The sequence below is a fragment of the Neomonachus schauinslandi genome, chromosome 3, assembly GCF_002201575.2.
Source record: "Neomonachus schauinslandi chromosome 3, ASM220157v2, whole genome shotgun sequence".
Taxonomy (NCBI): domain Eukaryota; kingdom Metazoa; phylum Chordata; class Mammalia; order Carnivora; family Phocidae; genus Neomonachus; species Neomonachus schauinslandi.
Window position 1 is genome coordinate 27,604,146 of NC_058405.1, and position 23,009 is coordinate 27,627,154.

A 23,009-nucleotide genomic window follows, 5' to 3' on the forward strand; every position below is an offset into this window, starting at 1 on the left:
GTTCCTAACTTACCCTAAGTTCATAGGTCACAAACTGACCCAACAAATATTCTTTAAAACTGAGGTGCTAACTACAACCACCATGCGGTTATAACCCATTATCTCATTTCATTCTGACAACCAGCCTGTTCTGATCAATAAGGAAACTGAGGCGCATAGACATTCCAGTACTTTCCAATACTTTCCAACTATTTTCACTTGAGTACCCAACAAAGGCAAAGGACTGTAAACATGCTCCTGGAGCGTTCCAAAACTAGCCTCACGTAGGGCTCAAGTGGGATTTCATCGTCATCGGGTCCTCCTCATCGTTGTCACCATTGTCATTGTCATCCTTGTCATCATCATTATTAGCTGCTGTGTCTTAAGAATCTAAGGGAATTGAAACAAGGGCACCATGTTTATCTTGTGGCTTCCTGTGCCCCTGGTATATCCTGCAAATCCTTAGTGTTTTTTTCCCCCAGTTTTATTGAGGTATAATTGAAAAATTGTAATATATTTAAAGTATACAACGTGATGCTTTGATATATGTATCCATTGTGAAATGATTCCCATGGTTTCTGGTTTTTTTGTTTTTTTTTTTGGTGAAAACACTTAAGATTTACTCTCTTAGCAAATTTCAAGTATACCGTACACTCTTATTAACTATAGTCATCATGCTCTATATTCGATCCTGAGAACTTATTCATCCTATAAATGAAAGTTTCTACCCTTTGACCAATGTTTTCCCATTTTCTCCATCCCCCAGCCCTCTGGAAACCACCATTCTTCTCTTCGTTTATACGAGTTCAAATCCTTAGGTTTTTGAGAACAGGTTTAAATAATTTACCTCAAAACTCAGAATTAATGATTAATTAAGAGTTCAATCATATTCTAATGATTCTAGATTCAAAACCAGGCAAAGATCACCATTGTCTTTGATTTACCACCCCTTGGGACCCAAAGCTTGGACCGTCGGACCATGAATGACAGATGCCATGATTGGCCAGGACCATTTCCAGGCCAAATCATGAAGCTTGTATATTTTGTTTCTCACTCCAGACTTCCTTGTCAACTGTGTTGGCCCCCTCATGTGGATATAAATGTTAATAACTAAATCTCTGGGGTACAAAAAAGAAAAGAAAATCTTGATTTTAGCATTTGGAGATTTCTGTGTTGTAACTATATCCACGTTGGCTGATTTTCAAACCTAATGTCACTAAGTGTAGAGATGAGAAGAGATATCCATGATCAGCTCTTGCAAGCAGGTATGAACCTGTTCTAGCATCTTCATCTATCTATGCTTTGTTTGATGTCTATTCCATTTTCCGTTCTTGTTCTCAGTGAGCTATGAATCTCCATAATGGTTTCATTATAATAATATAATGACTTTCATTTATTGAAGAGTTATTATAAGTCAGACTTCTTCTAACACTCTACATGCATTATTCATTTAATCCTCACAATGATGCTTGGACATAGGAATATTTTTATCCCCACTTTTTATTACCACTATGGGGAAGGAAACTAAGGCAGTAGAAGATTGGAAAATTTATAAAAGTCCTCTCTCTGAAATCAACCTGAATCAGGCTCTATGTAAAAGATCTTATCATCTGATTTTTTTTTTTTTTTTAATCTCCCAGTAGAATTCTAATATGCAGCCAGGGCTGAAAACCACTGATTTTGAAAAAAAAAAAAAACAAGGACCCTTACTACTTGAAAAAATATATATAACAACTTCCCAATTGAATGTGGCTAATTATATGTTAGGTCTTGGATAAAGCTTAATTCACACTTCTATAAAGAATTTTTAAAATAAATATTCATCAGCTATTAAACATAAGTGGGATTTGATGAAAAGTGGTCATCAAAATATACTAGAGATTTTGGGTAAAATCTCCACTCTATTACTGAAGTCCACTCAGTCCTTCCCAATCCCAGCTGATTTGATTTATACTACTTGCTGAGCTGTAATGCTAGATGATCACTACTGAGACATGGAAAAGACATGGAAGATGTCTTTTGCCCCTTAAGTACCATGGGCTCAGGATATTTGGTATTATCTTAAATTTCAGAAGTATCATGATCCACTCATAATTGGAAAAGTAGTCAAGAAGGTAGGGCATAAAAACAACTTATTTTAACAATTCTATAAAGTTCTTGAGAAAAGCATGCCAAATACATGAAGAAAATCATTTTTTGCCAAAAACCTGGTCCTGCCTGAGTTTGAAATGCCCCTATGATGTCTTGAATATACTTACAGATTTCTTTAGTGCCATTAAAATATTTCACCTTCTATCTAGAACTGTCTTAGCTGAACTCTCCTATAAAGTTACAGTACTACAGACAAAAGGGCCTTTTTCACCCACACTCTCAGTATATATTCAGAGAAATGTTACTTCTTTTTTTTTTAAAGATTTTATTTATTCATTTGAAAGAGAGAGAGAGAGAGAGAGAGAGCACGAGCTGGGGGAGGGGCAGAGAGAGAAGCAGACTCCCCACTGAGCGGGGAGCCCAATGCAGGGCTCTATCCCAGGACCCTGAGATCATGACCTGAGCAGAAGTCACACACTTAACTGACAGAGCCACCTAAGTACCCTGAGAAATGTTACTTATTAATAAAACACATAAAATTTGTACTGCCAAAATAAGAAAACGACACACCTGTAACCTGGGGCCCAAAGAGATGGATTAGCCCACGGCCTTGCTCAGAGGCTGCCTCCTTCATGAACCTTCTTAGCATTACCTCCACTGGTCAATACACCCTCAAGCATCAAGAGCACCCAGTTGAAAACTGGCTTAGCAGATTCTCTCCAATGGCTCTCTGGTATCTTCATGGCTACCTGCCTCATCTCCTCATTTAGATTGTCAGCCCCTTGCTGTCAGAAACTAGCTGGTTCTCAGACATCTCAGACCCATTGAGCAAAGTGATAGAGCCAGCAGCTCCCGGGCCTAGGCCATGAAGACAGGAGTTCTGCTCCTAGAAGGCCACACCATGTTGATATTAAATAAGAGTACTTGATAGGTACTTGCTGATATTAAATAAGAGAGAATACTTGATATCTACTTGATTTCCCAGAATGCTGTAGACTAAGACTTATTACATAATGCAAGACTCTAAACCTAAGAATTACGTTTGATTGTTATTTTTTTTTAAAGATTTTATTTATTTATTTGACAGAAAGAAACATAGCGAGAGAGGGAACACAAGCAGGGGGAGTGGGAGAGGGAGAGCAGGGAGCTTCCTGAGGAGCAGGGAGCCCGATGAGGGGCTCGATCCCAGGACCCTGGGACCATGACTTGAGCCGAAAGCAGACGCTTAACGACTGAGCCACTGAGGCGCCCCATGTTTGATTGTTATTATTCTGGGCCATGTGTGAATTCATCTCTACATGATCACAACAATCTAAAGAATTTAGGACAGTGAAATATCATAGCATTCTAGTGTACAACAAATACCTCCTCTGCACATATCATTTAATGTATGTGAACATACAACTTCCTCCAAACAAGAGATGGAGCTTCAATACCATTTCAGACACAAGGCTCCATCCCCAAAATATACAGTTAAATTCAGTGTGGGACAAGAGCCCAAATGTTGAAGCCAATCTCAAATAAGAAGGAACTCACATTTCTCAAGCCTGCAGATTTCTTAAACAAGGAATTCAAAGAGTACACATTCCAGTCAGAAACAACCACATCAGCTAAATAGGTCCCTTCTTCCCTAAAGTGCTTTACCTACTTTGAAGAGGTCATACATGAAAACAAGAAATCAATGTAAGGTTAAGGCTTCTATTGAAGTACTATTAATAGCTGAATATAGCTAAATACAGTCATTAAAACTTGTTCTAAACCTGGATTCTTATTTCCACATAAGTACAAACAAATAAGATACATAAAATAAAGCAAATTGTGCTTATTTTAAAACTTTTTGAAAATATGAAGGCAAAACAACTAATTCTATCAAATAAACTACCAAACCCAAGTTAATTGAAATGATCATGGTGACTTACTGAGAGTGCCCCATATGGTAGGCTTTCTAGAGATACTTTATATCATCCAATCCTTCCAGCAACCCCTTTCCAGATGGGAACTAAAGTTAATTATCCCATTCATTCTTCATTCATTCACTCATTGCATTTAAAAATCATGTCTGAGTTCCTTAATTGTGCCAGGCCCTTTAGTGCTGTGGGTAAAATGGTAGGCAAAATCTGCTTGGATTCCAGACCTCATGGAGCTTAGAATATAGTGAAGGGAACAGTTATTAATCAATCGCCTAATCACATGTATGTTTGTAACAGAGACGGTCAGGAGAGGAAAAGGGAGATTTGACCCTACTCAGAGAGGTCAGAAAAGCTTCCCTGAGAACAAGACAACTGATATATGAAAAAGTACTAGGAATTAATATGGGAATGGCCAGAAAAGTGAAGGGAGGGGGAGGAATAGCATATACAAAGGTCCTGTGGCAGGAGAGATGTACTTTGGAGCAATTAAAAGGTAGTACTAGCTGTGTGGTGGACAGTAGATGAATGTGGTATACCAGGAGGCTGAGATGGGAAAGGGGCTGGATGGTAGGATCTTGAAGTTGGGTTAAGGACTTGGATCTTTATCCTAGGAGTAACAAGAAGCCAGGGTGGAATTTAAGCATTAGGGGAGAGTGATCAGAGTTACCCAAAGTAGCCTAGATCAAATCCAAATCCAGATCTCTTGAACTCCCAAAGCCTCCAGAACCTATTAGGATACTTCAGATTTCAACCTGCAGTATCATTTTCTTTTAGGAATTACAGTTTAAAAAAACAAAGATTAATAATTTTGAAGATTTCATTTCTAATTTTTCAAGTGCATGATTTTAGTACCTTTTAGGGTATAATGGAAGTATGTCTCTGCCTGGTGTCAAACCAGGGTGAGAAGAATATTTCTCAAAATGGCAAAGAGATTTTCACGTAGAACATGAAGGTCAGAATTGTTCACTAATTGGTGGCTTTCTTGCAACTGTGTTTAAAATGTGTTCTTGGGGGGCGCCTGGGTGGCTCAGTCGTTAAGCGTCTGCCTTCGGCTCAGGTCATGGTCCCAGGGTCCTGGGATCGAGTCCCACATCGGGCTCCCCTCAGCAGGAAGCCTGCTTCTCCCTCTCCCGCTCCCCCTGCTTGTGTTCCTGCTCTCGCTGTCTCTCTGTCAAATAAATAAATAAAATCTTTAAAAAAAAAAAATGTGTTCTTGGAAGTTAACAAAGTGCTAACTTCTTTTTTTTTTTAAGTTTGCATATTTATTTATTTTTATTTTTGTTTTAAGATTATTTATTTATTTGACAGAAAGAGAGCACAAGCAGGTGGAGGGGCAGAGGGATAGGGAGAAGCAGGCTCTCCGCTGAGCAGGGAGCCCAATGCGGGGCTGATCCCAGGACCCTGGGATCATGACCTGAGCCGAAGGCAGACGTTTAACCGACTGAGCTACCCAGGCGCCCCCGTATTTATTTATTTTTAAGTAATCTCAACACCCAACATGGCGCTCGAACTTACAACCCTGAGATCAAGAGTCATATGCCCTGCTGACTGAGCCAGCCCAGCACCCCAGTGCTTTTTTTTTTTAAGATTTTATTTATTTATTTGTCAGAGAGAGAGCACAAGCACAAGCAGGGGAAGCGGCAGGCAGAGGGAGAAGTAGGCTCCTTGCTGAGCAAGAAGCCTGATAATGGGACTCAACTCAATCCCAGGACCCTGGGATCATGACCTGAGCCGAAGGCAGACGCTCAACCGACTGAGCCATCCAGGCGTCCACCCAGTGCTAACTTCTTAACTTGAAACTACAGATTAGTACTTAATTTTAATTATTAATATAATAATACTTTTGCCAAATGCACTTTTCAAAGTAAAAATTTCGTAAGAGTTTACTTTCACCTATATTTTCTAACTACCCATCATCAGCCTGTTTACTAATTGCTTTATTAAATAGTTTAAGAATAGATGTTCCCTACAAGCTTCCTTCCTATTGCATAATACTTCCATAAAGACTTATTCTTTAACTTTATAATATTTACTATTTCAGTGATTAAAAGTCATGGCCTTAACAAACTTGTTTCAGTCACTTCCTGATAATTATGCAAAACACAATGATAATTCCCAGGCTAGTGCAATGACTCTTAAACTGTCATTAAAAAAATTCAAAAACTCTTAATTTGCTGTTACAAAATTAAGACAAAAGTATTTACTTATTTTAATTACATTCATTCATTGAAATGTACTATTGAGCGTCTAAGGTTTACAAAGATCTTTTAAGATTGAGAAGGTGAAGAATCTTTCTACTTTAGTTTCAGGCCCATAACAAGAAAAAAGTACATGGAAGCTCTGATACACACTCCCCAGATCCTTGGAATAGTCTATCCTTTTAAAGACTTACACTCAACACAGAGTGTGTATAGAAAAGCAGTTCTATATAACACCACAATAGTCTCAAATGATTCACAATTCCTTGTAACTTCAAAATACTTCCTGTCCAAAGAAACAAACAAATTAAATTTGCATGCACTCTTATTCCATTTAACAAATTAAACATTTTTAGATTTGACTTGTTAACTGAAATTAAGTCAGGGCTTGCTGGCATCCTCTATATTGTGGCATCTGGACCAACAGAATGACTTTAGTGGAATCTGTTTGACTCTATCTTCCTTAGAGAACAAGTTGAACTTCCTATGCTCTTTTGATCAAGTGTCCACATAATGAAAAATGTAAAACCCAAACCTCCTATTTGTTCAGAGTTTAAAATCTTCCTACTGCTATTAGGCTTGGCCAGTAATATCCAAATACTCATTTTAATTTATGGTTTTCACTTATAAGCTTATAACCCAAGCTTTAGCATTGGTTTTAAAAGATTCCCAAACAAATGGATCATATGTTAAAAACAAACAGAAAAACAAATAAACATCAGGCTATTCAAGTAAAGGCAAAGCAACAATGCAGTTTTTTCACTGATTAGAATTTCTTTGCATGCATCAGTCCTACAAAGGAAAAAGCTTAATCTTGAGTTCAAGGGACAAATATACTAGAAATATTGATGAAGGATAATTGGAAGGCAGGCAGGCAGGGACAAGGGGCCCCTGCCCTAAAAGGAAACCACCCTTAAAAAGATTTTACACCACCCTAGAAGGAGCCTGCCACCCTTTCCCATATGATAATTAGGTGACAAAAATCTGATTGGATGACAGGCACAGGGAAGATTAATCAGATTGAAATAGCCCGCCAACAAGCCCATAAAAACCCCTAGACTTAGAAACTCCCATGGCAACCCCTTCGGGTCCCCTCCTTCCTTGGGAGCTTTGTACTATCACTTCGCTATCTCTCAATAAACCTTGCTTTGCTGCCCACCACTCTGTCTGGTCTACCTCTTCATTCTTTGAAGTGGCATGACCAAGAACCACGGGCCCCGACAAAGGAAAAAAATCCTGCAACAATATAATGAGAAAAATCATGTTGGCCAGCAAAGAAATTCTGTTTTGCCTTGTTAGAGAACTTCAGTCCACATCTGACTTTGCATAAGTTGTAGTAGTAATGTGCATGGATATAGCAGGAAGATTGATTAACCAGTAGAAATCACCAGGTGGATTCAGGTTGAATGTAAGATCTCTGGAAAAAGGCAAGACTACAGGAGCTGGAGTCCAGTTCAAAGTCAACTCATCAAGACTCCACTCCTCGTACCCTGGGATAACTCCAGATCTTTGAGTTTGGTTAGGGATAAGGGACATCATCAAAGAAGGTTAGATGCAGAGATAAACTGTTTCCAGTTCTTCGGGCTATATAGATAAGAACTCTAGTGGTCTATTTTGAATTCCTTTGCAACTTTTAGTGTAGCTACTCCCAACCCCTCCTAGAGGCAGTATCAATAGAATTTGGAAAATCAAAGCAATTCAAAAAATGAATGACCACAACCAAGGTCACCAAATCAAAAGGTCCATTATTGCAAAGCCCTTTAATTTAGGAAGGTCCCTCCTAGAAGAAACCATGCATAAATTAAGTTTTCTATTACATTTGGGATGTAAGGAGAAATGATGGTTGAAAGACCTAAACTCTTGGAAGCAGTATACACTATTGTGTTCTGGGCCAGTTTTAAGTGTGAATACATAAATAAATTGCCTTGGTTATAAAACTAACAAAACAACCAAATAATCAATAACTATTAATTTTTCTTTGTCTCAAAAACACATCATATCACTGCAAGATTTCTCTTTGGTTATCAAAACTGGGTCTGAACCCAGTAAGGCCAAGTGGTTTGGTCACTCTCACAAAGAAACTGGAACTAGAGTTGTTTAAAGCTATGTTTTCCCATGACTATGACATGAAGCAGAAGCTTAGATGAGGAAATGCAACCTTGGAATTCTGACTTAACTCAGCCAACATTCCTACTGGTAAAGAAGCATGTCTACACTGTCTCTATTGATGCCTTCCACCAAAAATTAGAGGAGGCAAACTTCACAAAGCTTTATACACAGCCTCACTAAAAAAAGAAATTGAGGATATTATATTTGTAAAATGAAGTAAACCCAAATAAATGAATGCAGAAAATAAAATGAGTGCAGGGATGAGATCCTAACTGTATGACACACGGTCCTGTTCAATAGCTGGGACTCAGAAAGCATGTTACTTGGTGCAACCTGAGAACTTAGGAGTAAGTATGGGTGCAGCAAGAGTTTCCATGGATTCAGTATTTTTCAACATTCAGCAAATGGCAATGCCTGTTCATACATCAGGGCTCCCTCCCTAGAACTTTGCACAACACCTTTGAAAATGGGACTTCACTGTGAAGTTTTACATAATGTTTTTTTCATAATTCTGAAGTATCTTCCAAAATGAATCCCAGTTATAATTTTGGAATGCAATATGACAATTAATTTGGGTACGCGTTCCAAGAGCTGCACCAAACACTTCATTATGTGTCTATACACACATGCAGACACACAGACATCATTCCTCTCCGGGATTATAATTCACTAAGTACATTTTGGGCAACAATACATTGTTGCATACATTACATCTGAAAAAAAATAATTTCACTAAATAAAATAAATAATAAAAAGTAAGTTAGAAAGAATGCAACAGGTTCTTGTTTTTACCTTGTGCTTAAGTTATAGGTTAAATGTTTTTCCAGTCAATCAGGCTGGAGGCTGTGGGGGAAGGAGGGGAGAGTTGGATTACATGGGATTCTTTCTAGCTCATGAAAGATAAATATAAATTCCTAGATTCTTCCCTACTGACTCAATAAAAATATAAGGTGCTCTGACCAGCCAGAAGCTCCTAATTCAAATTCCAGTTTATGCTTTGATCCAGAACAGTGTGTCTTCGCAAAGGTCCTGCAGCGCTGGGAGAGTTGCATGGGCACAAGTGTCTCCTAAGGAGCAGCCATTGGGTGCAGGGGTTTGAGAAGACGAAGGGAAGGCGTGTCTTCCACCTGCTCTGCCAGAGACTTGCTGCCCTCAAAGGGGGAAGCGAGTTCCCCACCAGCCTTGCACAACTTGGCTTTGGCCCCCAACTCCTTCCCATTGGTAATAGCTGGAGTTCTTACGAACCTAGGTACCTCATCTCGTATTCCACACGTTAGGTGTCCCAGGAGATGGTAGGAAAAGCTGTTTTTTTATTCATTTTGAACCAGCCGGACTAATGCACATCTTAGACAGCAACCTCCCTCCCCTGCCCTCGTCCTGTACTGGGCAAGAAGACTGCACCAGCCCCCGCCGCAGGCCCGCGCCGGGCGGGCGCCCCCTGGTGGCCGGATGGGCCATAAGCGCAGCGGCGCCTGCGTTCACCCCGAGGCTCAAAGGACTCGGGCGCTGGGCGAGCTGCCCAGGCCGTGGAGGCCGGGTCGTCCTTTGCCCTCAGCCCCGGGGACACGGCGGAGCTGACCGAAGTAGCCTCGTCCACCCTCACCGAGGGGTGGAGGGTGGGGGACGTAGGCCAGCACCCGGAAATAACGCATGCCACTTCCCCTGCCATCTCTTTTTCCAAACCCAGGGCGAGTGGGGAGAGCCCTAGAGAAACATGGAGAAGGCAGGGCTAGAGCGCAGCGCGGCGGGGAGCGCGCCCGAGACATTCTAGAGCTCGAGCTCGAGAGGAGGCAGCGAGCGTCAGGGTAGTTGCAAACGGATGTGAGCTGGAGCTGGACGCGGGGAATCAAGCAACACGGTTTCCTAGCACTGTTTCAAGAACTCTAACCCCGCACAAGGGCAGGTGCTATTCGGGAGATTTGACCGTACTTCCCTGTGAAGTAAAAACATTCTGTAAATTATTAGAATCCAATATGAGGAGTGTGTGCGGGTGGGTGGGGAGGGTTAATTTCCCACCGGTGCTCCCACGTGCAAGCACGTTTCTTAGTAAATGAATGGCAATTAGAGCACTGCATATCTATGCATTTTCTAGCTTTATATTTCTACTTTTTTTGAGTGGGAAAATGCAGACCATCTTCAAAATGTACAATAGGATCTTCTTGGGAAATGTTCTAGGTGACAAGGAGAGTCAGAAATGAAGGATGACTTCTGGTTAAGTGAAGGAAATCTGCAGTGGAACAGTGAGCCCCCTACCATTTCTGAAGCCCGTCATGTCGACCTTGAGTTATCGTGTCTGTGTTATTAACTAATTTTAAAAAGGCTTAGACTGTAGAATTTCCTTCAGCTATTGTGTCAAACAAAACTGATCTTCAAAAAACCTCCATCTGTAGCTAACTCTCCTTGAAAAATATAAAATCTAATGTTAAACTAAAAACTACAGAGCGACACAATCAAAAGCAAATCTCGGTCAGAGCATAAAGTACTTGAAACCCGAATCTGCATTCCGTTCCTCTCCTACACGGCTCTGAGGTGGGGGAGGCGGTTTGTGCTGGTGCCTGGTGTATAATCGGGTTAATCCAGTAGACAAAGAATAAACCAATAGCCCTCCCACCTCACTTCCCGCTCCCCTTCCCCTCCCCCTCTCCTCTCCCCGTCGCCCCCTCGAGGGGGAACAGAAAAGGGGAGAGGTGGGCTTGGATGGATTCCGAATAAACTCTTAAAACCTGCAACTTGTTGTTCTAATGCTAACACTGCGTGTCCGGATTAGTTTTCAAGGTTCATTCCCTTTTCCTAATGGCAAGGAGAAAGTTCCATAAGTCAGTCCGAGCCTAAGGCTCGTCCACATGGCCTCTGGGGAAACCTTAAGGTCAGTGTTTCCTTGAAACTAGATAAACTGACCCCGCCGTGCCCAGCCCGGCCCCGCGGGCGCCCCGCGTGACGGCGCCCGGGCGGCAGGACCGGCCTGGGGACGCGCGGGGCGGCGCGGTTGCCCTTTTGAATGCCTCCTGCGGCTCGGAGCGCTGGCGGGCGCTGAAGTGTGAGTGAATGTAGCCCCGCGGAGCCAATGAGCTGGGACCGGATGCGATATATCCTCTGGGACAACAACTGCTCTGTTCCGCCTCGGATCCACATGACGCCATTTACTGCTGCCGCGGCCGCCGCAGAGCTCCCTGCCTCCGGAAAGGCGAGGGCGCAGGCCAACGGCGAGCCCCCCCCGCCCCCGGCCGGGCCCCAGACCCTCCTCCTCCTCCTCCTCCTCCTCCCTCACCTCCTCCTCCGCACCCACCGCCCCCGCCTCGGCCTCGCCGCCGCGCCTCCACAACGCCCAGTCTGCACCGTTGAGAGCCGCGCGGCGCAGCGCGAGCGGAGGAGAGGGGCCGGCGGAGCGCGCAGCGCCCAGGCCCCCGCGCCCGCCCGGCCCGGCCCGCGCCCCCGCGCCGCCTCAGCTGCGACGCGGCCGGAGGACTTGGCCATCTGGCTTTACATTCTCTCTGAGGCGGTTTTCTTTTTCTCCTTCGTTCATCTGCCAGGAAAAGAGACTAGCCGTTGGCGCTTCGGCCTCCAGTTCATTGAGAAAAAGGAAATACTCCGCGTGCGTTTCTAGAAGGGGGGTCGCCCCCAGCCCCGAACCCCGGAGTGTTAATCGGCTGGGGACTTGGCTCTGGATTTTCCTCTCCTTTTTTCCTCCCGCCGATTGCTCGGAACTTGGACTGAAGCAGAGTTTGGAAAGAAGGGACGAAAAGTTTGCATCGGGGCTGGATTTTATTTGCACATCGCAGGAAGACGAGAATCCAACGGAGAGGGGTTGGTGCAAAGCCGCGATCACGGTGAGGCACGTTTGGCTCTTCCCCTCCTGGCGCCTTGGCCGGCGCGTTGTGGGCAACATGGAGTAGGTGCAGCCGGACCAGGAGTGGGGTCTGTCTCTTCCTCAGGCCTCCCTTTCTCTAACCCCGCAGGTTCCCCGCGGGGATCCAGGGAACTGCCCGTGGAGCTGCCTTGCCCCGGGCTCGGCCTGCCTCGGCTGGGGCTGGAGTGCGCGCCGGGTACGGTGTCCCCAGCCCTAGGACCCCACGCGCCCGCGCTCTGGGGGGTTGGGGTGGCGGACTGCTCGTCGCGAGTCGGCTGCTGGCCCTGCATTGGCCGCGAATTCGGCGCTGAGAGCAGGAGAGGGAGGGGGAACACTTTTGTGTTTTCCAGGTCCGCGTTGTAGGCGCCCGCATTTCTAACCTGTTCTTCTCCGGGGAAGGCAAGTCCTGGGTGAGACTGTCCTGAGGCAGGGGCGCCAGCGGGACCGAGGGCGCGCGGGTCGCTCGCCTCACGGGGGCAGCGAGACCCCGCGGCTGAAAAATGGGCAGGGTGCCGGGTACAGAGGCGAGCCGGTGCGGGTGGAAGCGTCGCCCCACCGGGCGCCGCGTCTGCGGTTCGGAAGTGCGGCGCTCTCTTTTTTCCGTTCTCTGTGGTCGGCTTGGGTCACGCTTTTTTTATTTTTGGAAGATTGGGCTGACCTAGCACAGGAAGAAAGTCATCAAGCGGTCGCGATCCTTTTCCATTACCTGAAAATAGGTGGCAAAAGAGGCTAGTTTTTTTGTTGTTAATTTCCTTTGATGGGCTGATCTACTTGTTTGTTGCTACTGCCTTGAATTCGGAATCTTGTGCGTTTTTACAAAGCGGTTTCTGTTTGCCCCACCCTCGTGCTGAAGTCCTTTCCCCTTAATCCTTAGTCTGATCACAGGGTGTTCTTAATGGGGGTTTCTAAGCATTTTCCGGGTGGGGAATGGGGGAGCGTGGGGGGTGGGCGGCGGCAGCTGCAAAGGAGGCTAGGAATGGGCAGTAATCATTTTTGTTTAAAAAAAAAAAAAAAATTCTCCCCCTCCCCGCAAAGATGCTACTTTCCACTGCAAGCAAATCTTCGCGGAAAGTTTCCAGCCTAGGGATCTGCGTCCTGCACGCCTGGCTTGTGCAGTGGGGCCCTGGGAATTGCCCTTTCTAAGCAATTTTCCTTTCAGTTTTTCTCTCCATCCAAAAGGAGATGGGGTGTGCAGATTGCAGGCAGTGCCCCTTCGGTCAGTGCATGGTGGAGTCGACCAGTGTGCGTGGGTTAGACTCTGCCCTGGCAGGGTGTCGTCTAAGGCATGGCTTTCGGCGTCAGGGGCTTGAAACCTGTGCCCGGACATTCGAGGGCCTTTGCCAGAACGCCCCGCGGTGGGCTGCGTGACCTCTGCCTGGGGGTGGAGTGGCTCCCTCTTGGACTGGGAGGCAGTTCTCTGGGGTGGAGTATATTTTACCCGGGAGGTAGGGAGGGGGAAGTGTGAGCGTTTCAAGGCACGTCCCCTTCGGAGGAGCCCGCACCCCCGCCCCTCGCCTTCTAAGCAGTCTTGGGATTGTGTGCAGGGGGAGGGCTGCTTGGCCCCTGGGCTGTGTCAGTCTCCCCGGAGGAAAGTCCCCCGGGGCTCTGACTGTGTCCCACCTGCTGGGGACGGTGTTGGGACGCTGATAGAGCCGATAAACGGAGTGAAAGCAAAGATCAACGTCGTCTTGTCCGCCTTTTCTGTGGGAAGTGAGATCCGGTTTCCAGCTCTGCCTTGTTCCGAATTGGGAGGCGTGTGTCACCTGCCTGTGTCTCTTTTATAAAAATCGGAGACTGGATAAAGGTCCACTTTTTCCCGTTTTTGTTCATTGTAGACTTGGCAAAGGGGGTGATAGTTTTGAAATTTATAGAGGGTTTGCAGTTTAAGCAATTACATGTCAGAATGATAGATTTGAGACGTGACAGGAATTTTTGAAACACTTCCTGTTATCCCCAGTCAGTTTAGGTTCTGAACTATTAAGTTTTTGGAAACAGGCAAAGCAGTTAATATTTTTGACATAATTTATTTCTAAAACAGAACAGTCTTTTAGGTACAGAATTAAAGATGCTTTCTCAGGCTATCAAGCTGTAAAATATTTGAGCCACAAGTTGTTGAGAAGTTGAAAATAAGTTCCTGTCTTGTTGCTGGTTGTTCTTGTGTTCCTGGCACCTAATAGGATTTGAATGGATTTGTTTTTAATTTATAACTTTTGCTACTGTATAGTTAATAACGCATGACTGTTGTGAAATTTATAACATCCTTGGGGGGGCGAATATTTGCTTTTTCGCAAGTCACATTCATTCTATGGTATTCTAAAAAGTTGCAGGATACTGGCTAAAATATAGTTAAAGGTATTTGATGTAAAAGCAGACAAAGTAAGAACCAAGAATTTCTGGGCTGCATTTATTGATGTTTAAGGCAAAAATGACTACGACAAAGTTAAACCTATCTCGATTTTTAATCCTTTGGCAGCAGTGTTGTGTTCTAACGTTATTTTCTTTCAATCTTTACCTTGAACCTGAACCTTGCAGTTTTATGATTGAAACAAAGATTAGCTTTGTGTTACTATACATCGCAAGATTAAAGAATTGTCAGTACCCGGTCCTAATTTTTACTTTTTGGTATGGCATCGATCGTATGGCTATTCTAAAACCCTCCATGGCCACTGCATTTCAAATCCTGTTCCTCTGGGGGGAGTAGAAATCGAAGAGTTAATTCAGGTGGGCGGAGAGTGGGAAGTATCCTGGAGTGTAAACCAGCTCTTTCCTCTTGGTTTCTGCAGGAATTCAGATGTGTTCTAAGCCCGCTGGAGTGACCACACTTCCCAGACCTGATGGAGGCCAGAGCTCAGAGTGGCAGCGGGTCGCCGTCCTTGCTGCAGGCACCCCGTGACATTGGCAGGCAGCGTGGGGAGCCCGACCCCAGAGAAGCCCTCACCCAGCAGGTACACGTGTTGTCTCTGGATCAGATCAGAGCCATCCGAAACACCAATGAGTACACAGAGGGGCCTACTGTGGTCCCGAGACCTGGGCTCAAGCCGGCTCCTCGCCCCTCCGCTCAGCACAAACATGAGAGGCTCCACGGTCTGCCCGAGCACCGCCAGCCTCCCAGGCTCCAGCACCCACAGGTGCATTCTTCTGCACGAGCCCCTCTGTCCAGGTCCATCAGCACAGTCAGCTCGGGGTCTCGGAGCAGTACAAGGACAAGTACCAGCAGCAGTTCCTCTGAACAGAGACTGTTAGGACCATCTTTCTCCTCGGGGCCTGTTGCTGATGGGATAATCCGTGTGCAGCCCAAATCGGAGCTCAAGCCAGGTGAGCTTAAGCCCCTGAGCAAGGAAGATTTGGGCCTGCATGCCTACAGGTGTGAGGACTGTGGCAAGTGCAAGTGTAAGGAGTGCACCTACCCTAGGCCTCTGCCATCAGACTGGATCTGTGACAAGCAGTGCCTTTGCTCAGCCCAAAACGTGATTGACTATGGGACTTGTGTGTGCTGTGTGAAAGGTCTCTTCTATCACTGTTCTAATGATGATGAGGACAACTGTGCTGACAACCCGTGTTCTTGCAGCCAGTCTCACTGTTGTACACGTTGGTCTGCCATGGGCGTCATGTCTCTCTTTTTGCCTTGTTTATGGTGTTACCTTCCAGCCAAGGGTTGCCTTAAATTGTGCCAGGGGTGTTATGACCGGGTTAACAGGCCTGGATGCCGCTGTAAAAACTCAAACACAGTTTGCTGCAAAGTTCCCACTGTCCCACCCAGGAACTTTGAAAAACCAACATAGCACCATTAATCAGGAATAGGACAGTAATAAGGATTGTTCCCTTTTTTTTTTTTTTTTAACACATATGCAACCAACTAAACAGTTAGAATCTTGGCACTGTTAATAATAGAGGGTTGGGATATCCTTTGCTGTTTGCAGTGAAATGCTTTTTGTCCGTGTGCCATTTTAACTGATATGCTTGTTAGAACTCAGCTAATGGAGCTCAAAGTATGGGATACAGAACTTGGGGACCCATGTGTTGCATAAGCTAAAGCAACAGACACTCCTAGGCACAGTTTTTGTTTGTGAATAGTTACTTGCAAAATTTGTAAATTAGTAAATGACTTTTTTCCCATTGTTTTCTCCAGAGATAATGTGCTATATTTTTGTATATACAATAATATTTGCAACTGTGAAAAACAAGTTGTGCCATGCCATGTGGCACAGTCACAAAATATTATACTAATATGTTGTACATTCGGAAGAATGTGAACCAATCAGTATGTTTTTAGATTGTATTTTGCCTTACAGAAAGCCTTTATTGTAAGACTCTGATTTCCCTTTGGACTTCATGTATATTGTACAGTTACAGTAAAATTCAACCTTTATTTTCTAATTTTTCAACATATTGTTTAGTGTAAAGAATATTTATTTGAAGTTTTATTATTTTATAAAAAAGAATATTTATTTTAAGAGGCATCTTACAAATTTTGCCCCTTTTATGAGGATGTGCTAGTTGCTGCAAATGAGGGGTTACAGATGCATATGTTCAATATAAAATAGAAAATATATTAACGTTTGAAATTAAACGAACTGTTTTGTCTTATTTTACCTTTTCTTTGTTTTTGTTTTTTTTTTTGAAGTGAAAAAACCCACATTTTATGTGAAGACTAGCATTTCAATGAAATAGTTGCACTTATCTACAAGGTTCTTTAAAGGGGAGATTCAGTGATTTCTTTTTTTTTTTTTCTCCAGAACTAATTCTAGTAATTGGGAGGGAAATAACTGAGCATTTGACTCGGCTGTATTAATCCTGAGATCATTGTTCCTGTTCTTCCCTTTTACAGATCTGTTGGCTTTCCTTTGTTTTGCATGTTTAAAAAAAAAAAGTCTTAAACTAATTCATTCTGGAGACTTCCCTAAAAGATTAACAATTAGGTTTTTTTCTTTACATACGGAATTAAGTATTAAGAATAGCCAGCCATGAGGTTAATTCAAGACCAGAAAAACGAGTTTAGTTCAACATTTATTGAATGTCCTCAGTGTCAGGTATGCGGTATACACAGATCAATGCTTGTAACTGAGGCAAAAATGTTTTCTTGACAGCTGATTATGGCTATGTGTTTTCCAGCCTATATGGTTTTAGACTTAATTTATCACCGTGATACCGGAAGTTTGTTATGTTAGAAAAGACAGGAAAATTATAACTTGGTTTGATTCAGGTGTTGGGTATCATAAAATCTCATCCTATATTGGCCTAATAATTGAAGCCCAAGGAAGCCAATTGAGAGACCTGGTCTTATTTAATCAAATTATCCAGAAAATTGTTAAATTCCACTTTGGGAAAAAGACGCAATACCCCAAAAAGCCAGTGTGTTTGCATTTGTCTTTTGGGAGCAAATACACGCTAAGCTGCTACAGCCCAGCTCGACAAATAACTAGGTTTTCTTACTTGTAATAAGTCACTTAATCCATTAGTTTGTGGGTGATGATTTTTTTCTTCTGAAGCACAACCTCTTGCTGCCAAGAATCACCGGAAGTCTAGAAAATGATTTACCTATCATTGTTTAATCTTGTTTCCTGTTCTGAGGCTCCTTCTCTTAAGAGGTCTTATCCTAGTACAGATCATCTTCTGTTTTGTTTTTTAAAATTAGCTTTCAAGGAAATATACAGCCTCTTAAACCAAGGCATTGCTCTAAGGACCTTGGGAGTCCTCTAAACTTTCTCCAAAAAACACAAGGTTAAATTAAGTTAGACATTATTTACTCTAGTTTCAACTTTGGGATACTGAGCATTGCAATTCTAATACTCTTAGATTTAACCCTGATGATCTACGAGAAATTAATGTTGGAAAACAAGGCAGGGCTTCTTATTCATTGTACCGTTGTCAGGATTTGTAAAGCACAAACATTTTGACTAATTAGCTTTATTCCTCAACAACTGCCCTATGCACTGATAGGACTTCTTTAGTATAGAAATTGCAAGTCGTTTTTTTCAACATACAAACAGCTTTCCAAGTGTTCTATAGACACATTGCATCAAATGCAATCGGGTGTTTATTGAAGAACTAGATTAAGAGCCCTTCCCCGTGGTTATTCAGAGTTGTATGGTGTGGCCTAGGAATTTGTATTTTTAAAAAATCACTCCACTAGTCAAGCGTAGTTTGAGAACTACTGACTTAGGAATTGATTCCTAATTTAGCACTTTTTTTTTAATGGGATAGATGTAAAGCATAATTCCCTAGTTTGAATGTAGAACGTAGTAATAAGCCACTGAAGTTAGAAGATTTGTGTAAGTATATATTAAGTCCTGATGAAAATTACTTAAAGATAAATAGGAATATTGGATTCCTCAAGAAGCTTCCAATGAAACTACTAAATGTTCAGTATTTATATATACTGTATAAAATTCATTTTCAGAATATGGAAAATTAAGTGTTTATATCTAAACAGACTGAAAACAGCTGGTACCCATAACTTGAGTGTGTGAAAGATTTTTTAAATGTTGCAGGTCATCTCATTGAGATGGAGGAATAACCAGTTCAGGTTTTTAATCTCTGTAAAGTTCATGGAGATTCATATATAAATACCATGAGTTTATAATCCAATGGCCATTATTTTGATATCATGATAGGTTAAAAGTAGAATGATAGAGCAAACATGTCAATTGATTGCTATGCATTTAGGGAGATCTTAGCTATGTTTTCTGGTTTCTTCCCTCCCCCCATTTTTTTTTTTTAAGAAACCTGTACATTCTCTATATTGAGATTGATTTAAGAATGACAACATGATCGTTGTTAGTTAAAACATCCATTTATGTGTATTGAAGAGGAGATTTTTTTTAAGGCCCTGTCAGATTTCTACCATGTTGGAGCATGCTCTGGGAATTGTCAGTGAAAGAAAGCCAAAACCAAGTGCAGGTACTCCCAACCAAACTTTTGGCATAGCTTCTTTCTCCAACACACTTTTGTCTCAAATATCACTTGTCTCCAGGATGTATAAGTTAAGACATTGATGATGCCAGATAAAAGAATTTGATCTTTGCACAGTGTTGTGAGGTAACTGATGAGCAGTTGATGGGTTTAATGTAATTTATTAACTCGAGCAGATAGGTCACTCTTTTCAAAGGTTTAATGGGTCTAGAGTTTCACTTGCATTTATATCCACAATTGGCCATTTGCCTCCCTCTCTTAAATGTGCACACGGACCAGATAATACGTGCAAAAGTCCCAACTTTGAAAACTGGTTAAGCTGTAGATCAAAAACAGTTTGTCATCTTGTGCAGTGTAGTTCCTGCTATTTTAGTAAAGAAAAATAAAAATAGGGCATTAACTTGTTACATCAATATTGTATCAACATTGGTTTTTGATATTCATTATGGCAAAAGTTATGCTAATTTCTATTTTAATTAAGACAGTTGCCTTATTTCTCTGTGACATACCAAGGGTGGGTCTCCATCCATTGAAGACCAGAGCAGAATTTTATAAACAAAGCCTAACTGATCAGAGCGAAGTTATACATCTGGAATATTTCATCACTGGTTTGGTCATTCATGGGAGGATAAAGCTGGCAGACTATATTCATCCTACACTTCTGATCTTATTTGGGTGCCACACCACCGCCCTCCATACATCATGAGACAACCATGTGAATAATGAGAGACAAAATGTGAACACCACTAAGGGTACTGTCCCTCTAGTCAAAACTAAACTTGAAATACTCAGGTCAAAAAAGAATAAAGAAGATAGAAATACAGCAAATAAGAAAAGATTAGCATTGAAATTTACCTGTGGCTAGAAAATGTTTCACATTTTTATCTAAAACTGCATTTTGATTTACCTGAAGAATTTTTAAGAGTCAGGCTTATTTGGCAACTAACTTCTTCTTTCTTTTTTTTAAATAAGCTGCTAAAGGAAATTAGAATGAAGCCTGTCACCTAGGCCTCTGGTTTGGCTAGAGGAGGCAAGTAAGACTTCAGCATACCTTAAAGGAGTTTATTTCTCAAAACAATTCTAATGCACAGAGAAGAATAAATAATTTGGCTTAATACAAGGACCCACTTGGAATGGAATTTGGGCACCAAAATAATTTGGCATTTCAATTCATTTGAATGTCTACTCTTCACAAATCACAGGACTAGTTGATGCGATACAAAAGGAAAGTGTTAGCGACTTTAATGTGAGACAGGACTTTCGTAGCCAAGGCAAGAGCAAGGCACTATGAGAGTAGAGAAATTGGAAAAGCACTGATGGGTTCTCATTAGTGGGTTTGGTCTCCAGATCTTTGCAATGGTTACAGCTACTGAAATGCCAGTTTTGCTAAGAGAGATGCAACAGAATTGGTGTTACTCATTATTCAAAACTATGTTCACCAAGCTTATATACCAAATCCTAAGTGAAACGTAGCGATACTTGATTAATATTTAAACAGCTATATCTTGCTATGTTTCTTCTTAATTTTAAGATTCATGATTCACTAAAACCCTTCCCTAAAAAAAAAAAGATAAAAAATACATTTTTAAGATCTACAACTAAGAAATAGGTTGAAACGACTTTTCTTCCAGTGTTTGCTGAAATTTACCTCTTGTCATTAACCTGTATTTTTAGCTTGCTTTGGTACCTAGAGAAGGATAAGTACTTCTGAAGAACAAATTGGGGATAATCAAGCAGAGAAAAAAAAAAAAAAATAGTGTGAAGGGAAGTGGTTGAGCTTTGGAGCAATTCTGCCTTTGCTAAAACACAATCTCTGAGACCTGGCTGCTCAGGTTCACGTGACTCTCAAAGCCTAGATGACCATCTCTAGCACTCAAGTTAATACAACTTACATATTTTGAAATGGCTTTCTGCTCCAAATACCATCTGGTTTATTGACTTGCATCAATAGGTCTTACAGTCAAGCAGGGCTCTGATAAATACCACATTTGCGTGAAACTAGAGTAACCACATTACTCCCAAGTTCTTCATAGGCTCAAGGCACTCTTTGTAGCCCAAATCTGGTTTTCCTGCTCAAAAGTAGGTACAAAGTAGCCCTAATATCTAGCTGCTCATACCAGAAAACTGGTACTGAGACTCGTTTTGGAAAGTCATCTTTATAAGTTCAGAACAGCATTTAAGGATGCGTATCTGTTGGTCACTGTGAACATTATGAAGCCTAGTGACCAAGAGGCCTAGCACGCATCAAGCAGTAACACATACAGAGCCTTGAGACACATCTAGTACCCGCTACGTTGGCAAGCTAATGGTTAGGATATCCCAAGGGATGTCTGTCTCTGACCTGGCACTCTGCTAGTGAGGAACTGTCCAGGGGCAGGAGGGACCACACAGCCAACATCTGCATTCAGGTCTAGATGTCACCTGGATTCTGACCTATACAATTAGGATATGGCCTCATTGATTTAGTTCCAAACATTCATCAACACTATACCTTTAAGCTTGAACTTTGGAAATGGATTCTTTTACAGGCTATTGGTCTGATTGTAGTCATCTGTGAAAAGTCACAAGAACCCAACAGTGTGCCTTCTGGGCCTCTGCCCTGCCACCTGAACAATCAAAACTATAGGCCCAGCGTGCAATTACTTGTTTCTGAGTTAATGTCTATTGTGTATCTTTAGCGTAAAGGATGTTACAGTAAGTGGGGGAGAAAAGCATTCACTAGGTCTGTGACTGTGAACTAGTGAATTAAGAATGATGCTTATAAGCCCTTTGGATGCTAATAATGTAGGACTTAAGATTCTAAGTCATAGCAAATGACTGGTAGCATTACTGACTTGCTGTCCTGGGCAGTTCAGTCCCTCAAGGGGCATTTGGCAAGGTCTAGAGACATTTTTGGTTTTCACTACTGGGGGTGGAAGGGAGGATCTATTGGCGTCCTGCAGGTAGAGGCCCGGGGATGCTACTACACAATTAACAATGCCCATGACAGGCCCCCATCACAAAGAATTATTTAGCCCCAAATGCCAATAATGCTGAGTTTGAGAAATCCAGCTCTAGTGGAAGCTGGGGAACTAGTGGAAGAATGTAATATATCCTCTGACCCATGGCAAGGAAAGCTGTCAGCTGTGGGAGGGAGGGTGAGGTCAAAGGACATGGGGAGATGGCTGGGACCAAAACTTTGGAATTTCCATTCTGAGTGGTAAGCCTCTGAAATTCTTCTAATGGAAAAATGCCCTGCATTTGTAAATATCTATATATGCCCAATATACCTACTTTTCTGTAATGCTTGAATTTCCTGAGCTTTGGAGATAAGCCCCTATGCAAATGCCCTCCTCTGTTACTTATTAGCTGTGCAGCTACAGGCAAGTTACTTAACTTCCCTAAGCCTAATGTCTTCTCTGAGAGATAGTAACTCTTGACCCAAAGGTTGTTGCGAAGGTTGAAGAGATATGTGTAAAATATTAACCCTTGAGATTGGTGCAAAGTAAGTACTAAAGAAGTATTTACTATTATTTTGTATTTCAGTTGATTTGTTTTTTTAACCTCAGGCACAATGTTAAATCCTGGAGATATAAGACAATATCTCCTGCCCTCTAGAACTTGTCTGTAGGACAACTAAACAAATATTTACTATAGAGTTTAATACATGTGATAACAGACTGAAAATACACATGTGGAGGAAGTGATTAACTCTCTCTTGGATGTGGTATGTGGGAATCAGGAAATTTTGCCAGAGGCAGTAATGTCTGCAAAGGAACTTGAATGATTCTCTAAAACTGAGGGGCTGGGTAAGGAGTCCATAGACAGCCGGGTGTGAAAGAGGAAGGGACTCCTTCTTTAAAAGTAAAAGAAGAAAAAAGAATTGACATGAAGCCAAATGGATTGATAAATTTCAGATAAATGTTTCTTTATAAGAGATTTTAGTCCTGAAAATTAGCTTCTAATAAATATGTATGTATATAC

General features: G+C 42.3%; 1 protein-coding gene across 4 annotated transcripts; it reads left to right on the forward strand.

Moving 5' to 3' along the window:
* The first annotated feature begins 10,097 nt into the window (after window positions 1-10,097).
* On the forward strand, window positions 10,098-16,721 carry SPRY2 (sprouty RTK signaling antagonist 2). Of its 4 annotated transcripts, XM_021697901.2 has the most exons (3): window positions 10,098-10,227; window positions 11,818-12,114; window positions 14,918-16,721. In XM_021697901.2, exon 3 carries the CDS (start codon window positions 14,969-14,971, stop codon window positions 15,914-15,916), a length of 948 nt encoding a protein of 315 aa, XP_021553576.1. In that variant the 5' UTR covers window positions 10,098-10,227; window positions 11,818-12,114; window positions 14,918-14,968; the 3' UTR covers window positions 15,917-16,721. The 4 variants fall into 4 exon arrangements, with proteins under 4 accessions (XP_021553576.1, XP_044769085.1, XP_044769086.1 ...); XM_044913150.1 differs by lacking the exons at window positions 10,098-10,227; window positions 11,818-12,114 and adding an exon at window positions 12,299-12,330; XM_044913151.1 differs by lacking the exons at window positions 10,098-10,227; window positions 11,818-12,114 and adding an exon at window positions 12,487-12,533.
* The last annotated feature ends 6,288 nt before the right edge of the window (window positions 16,722-23,009 follow it).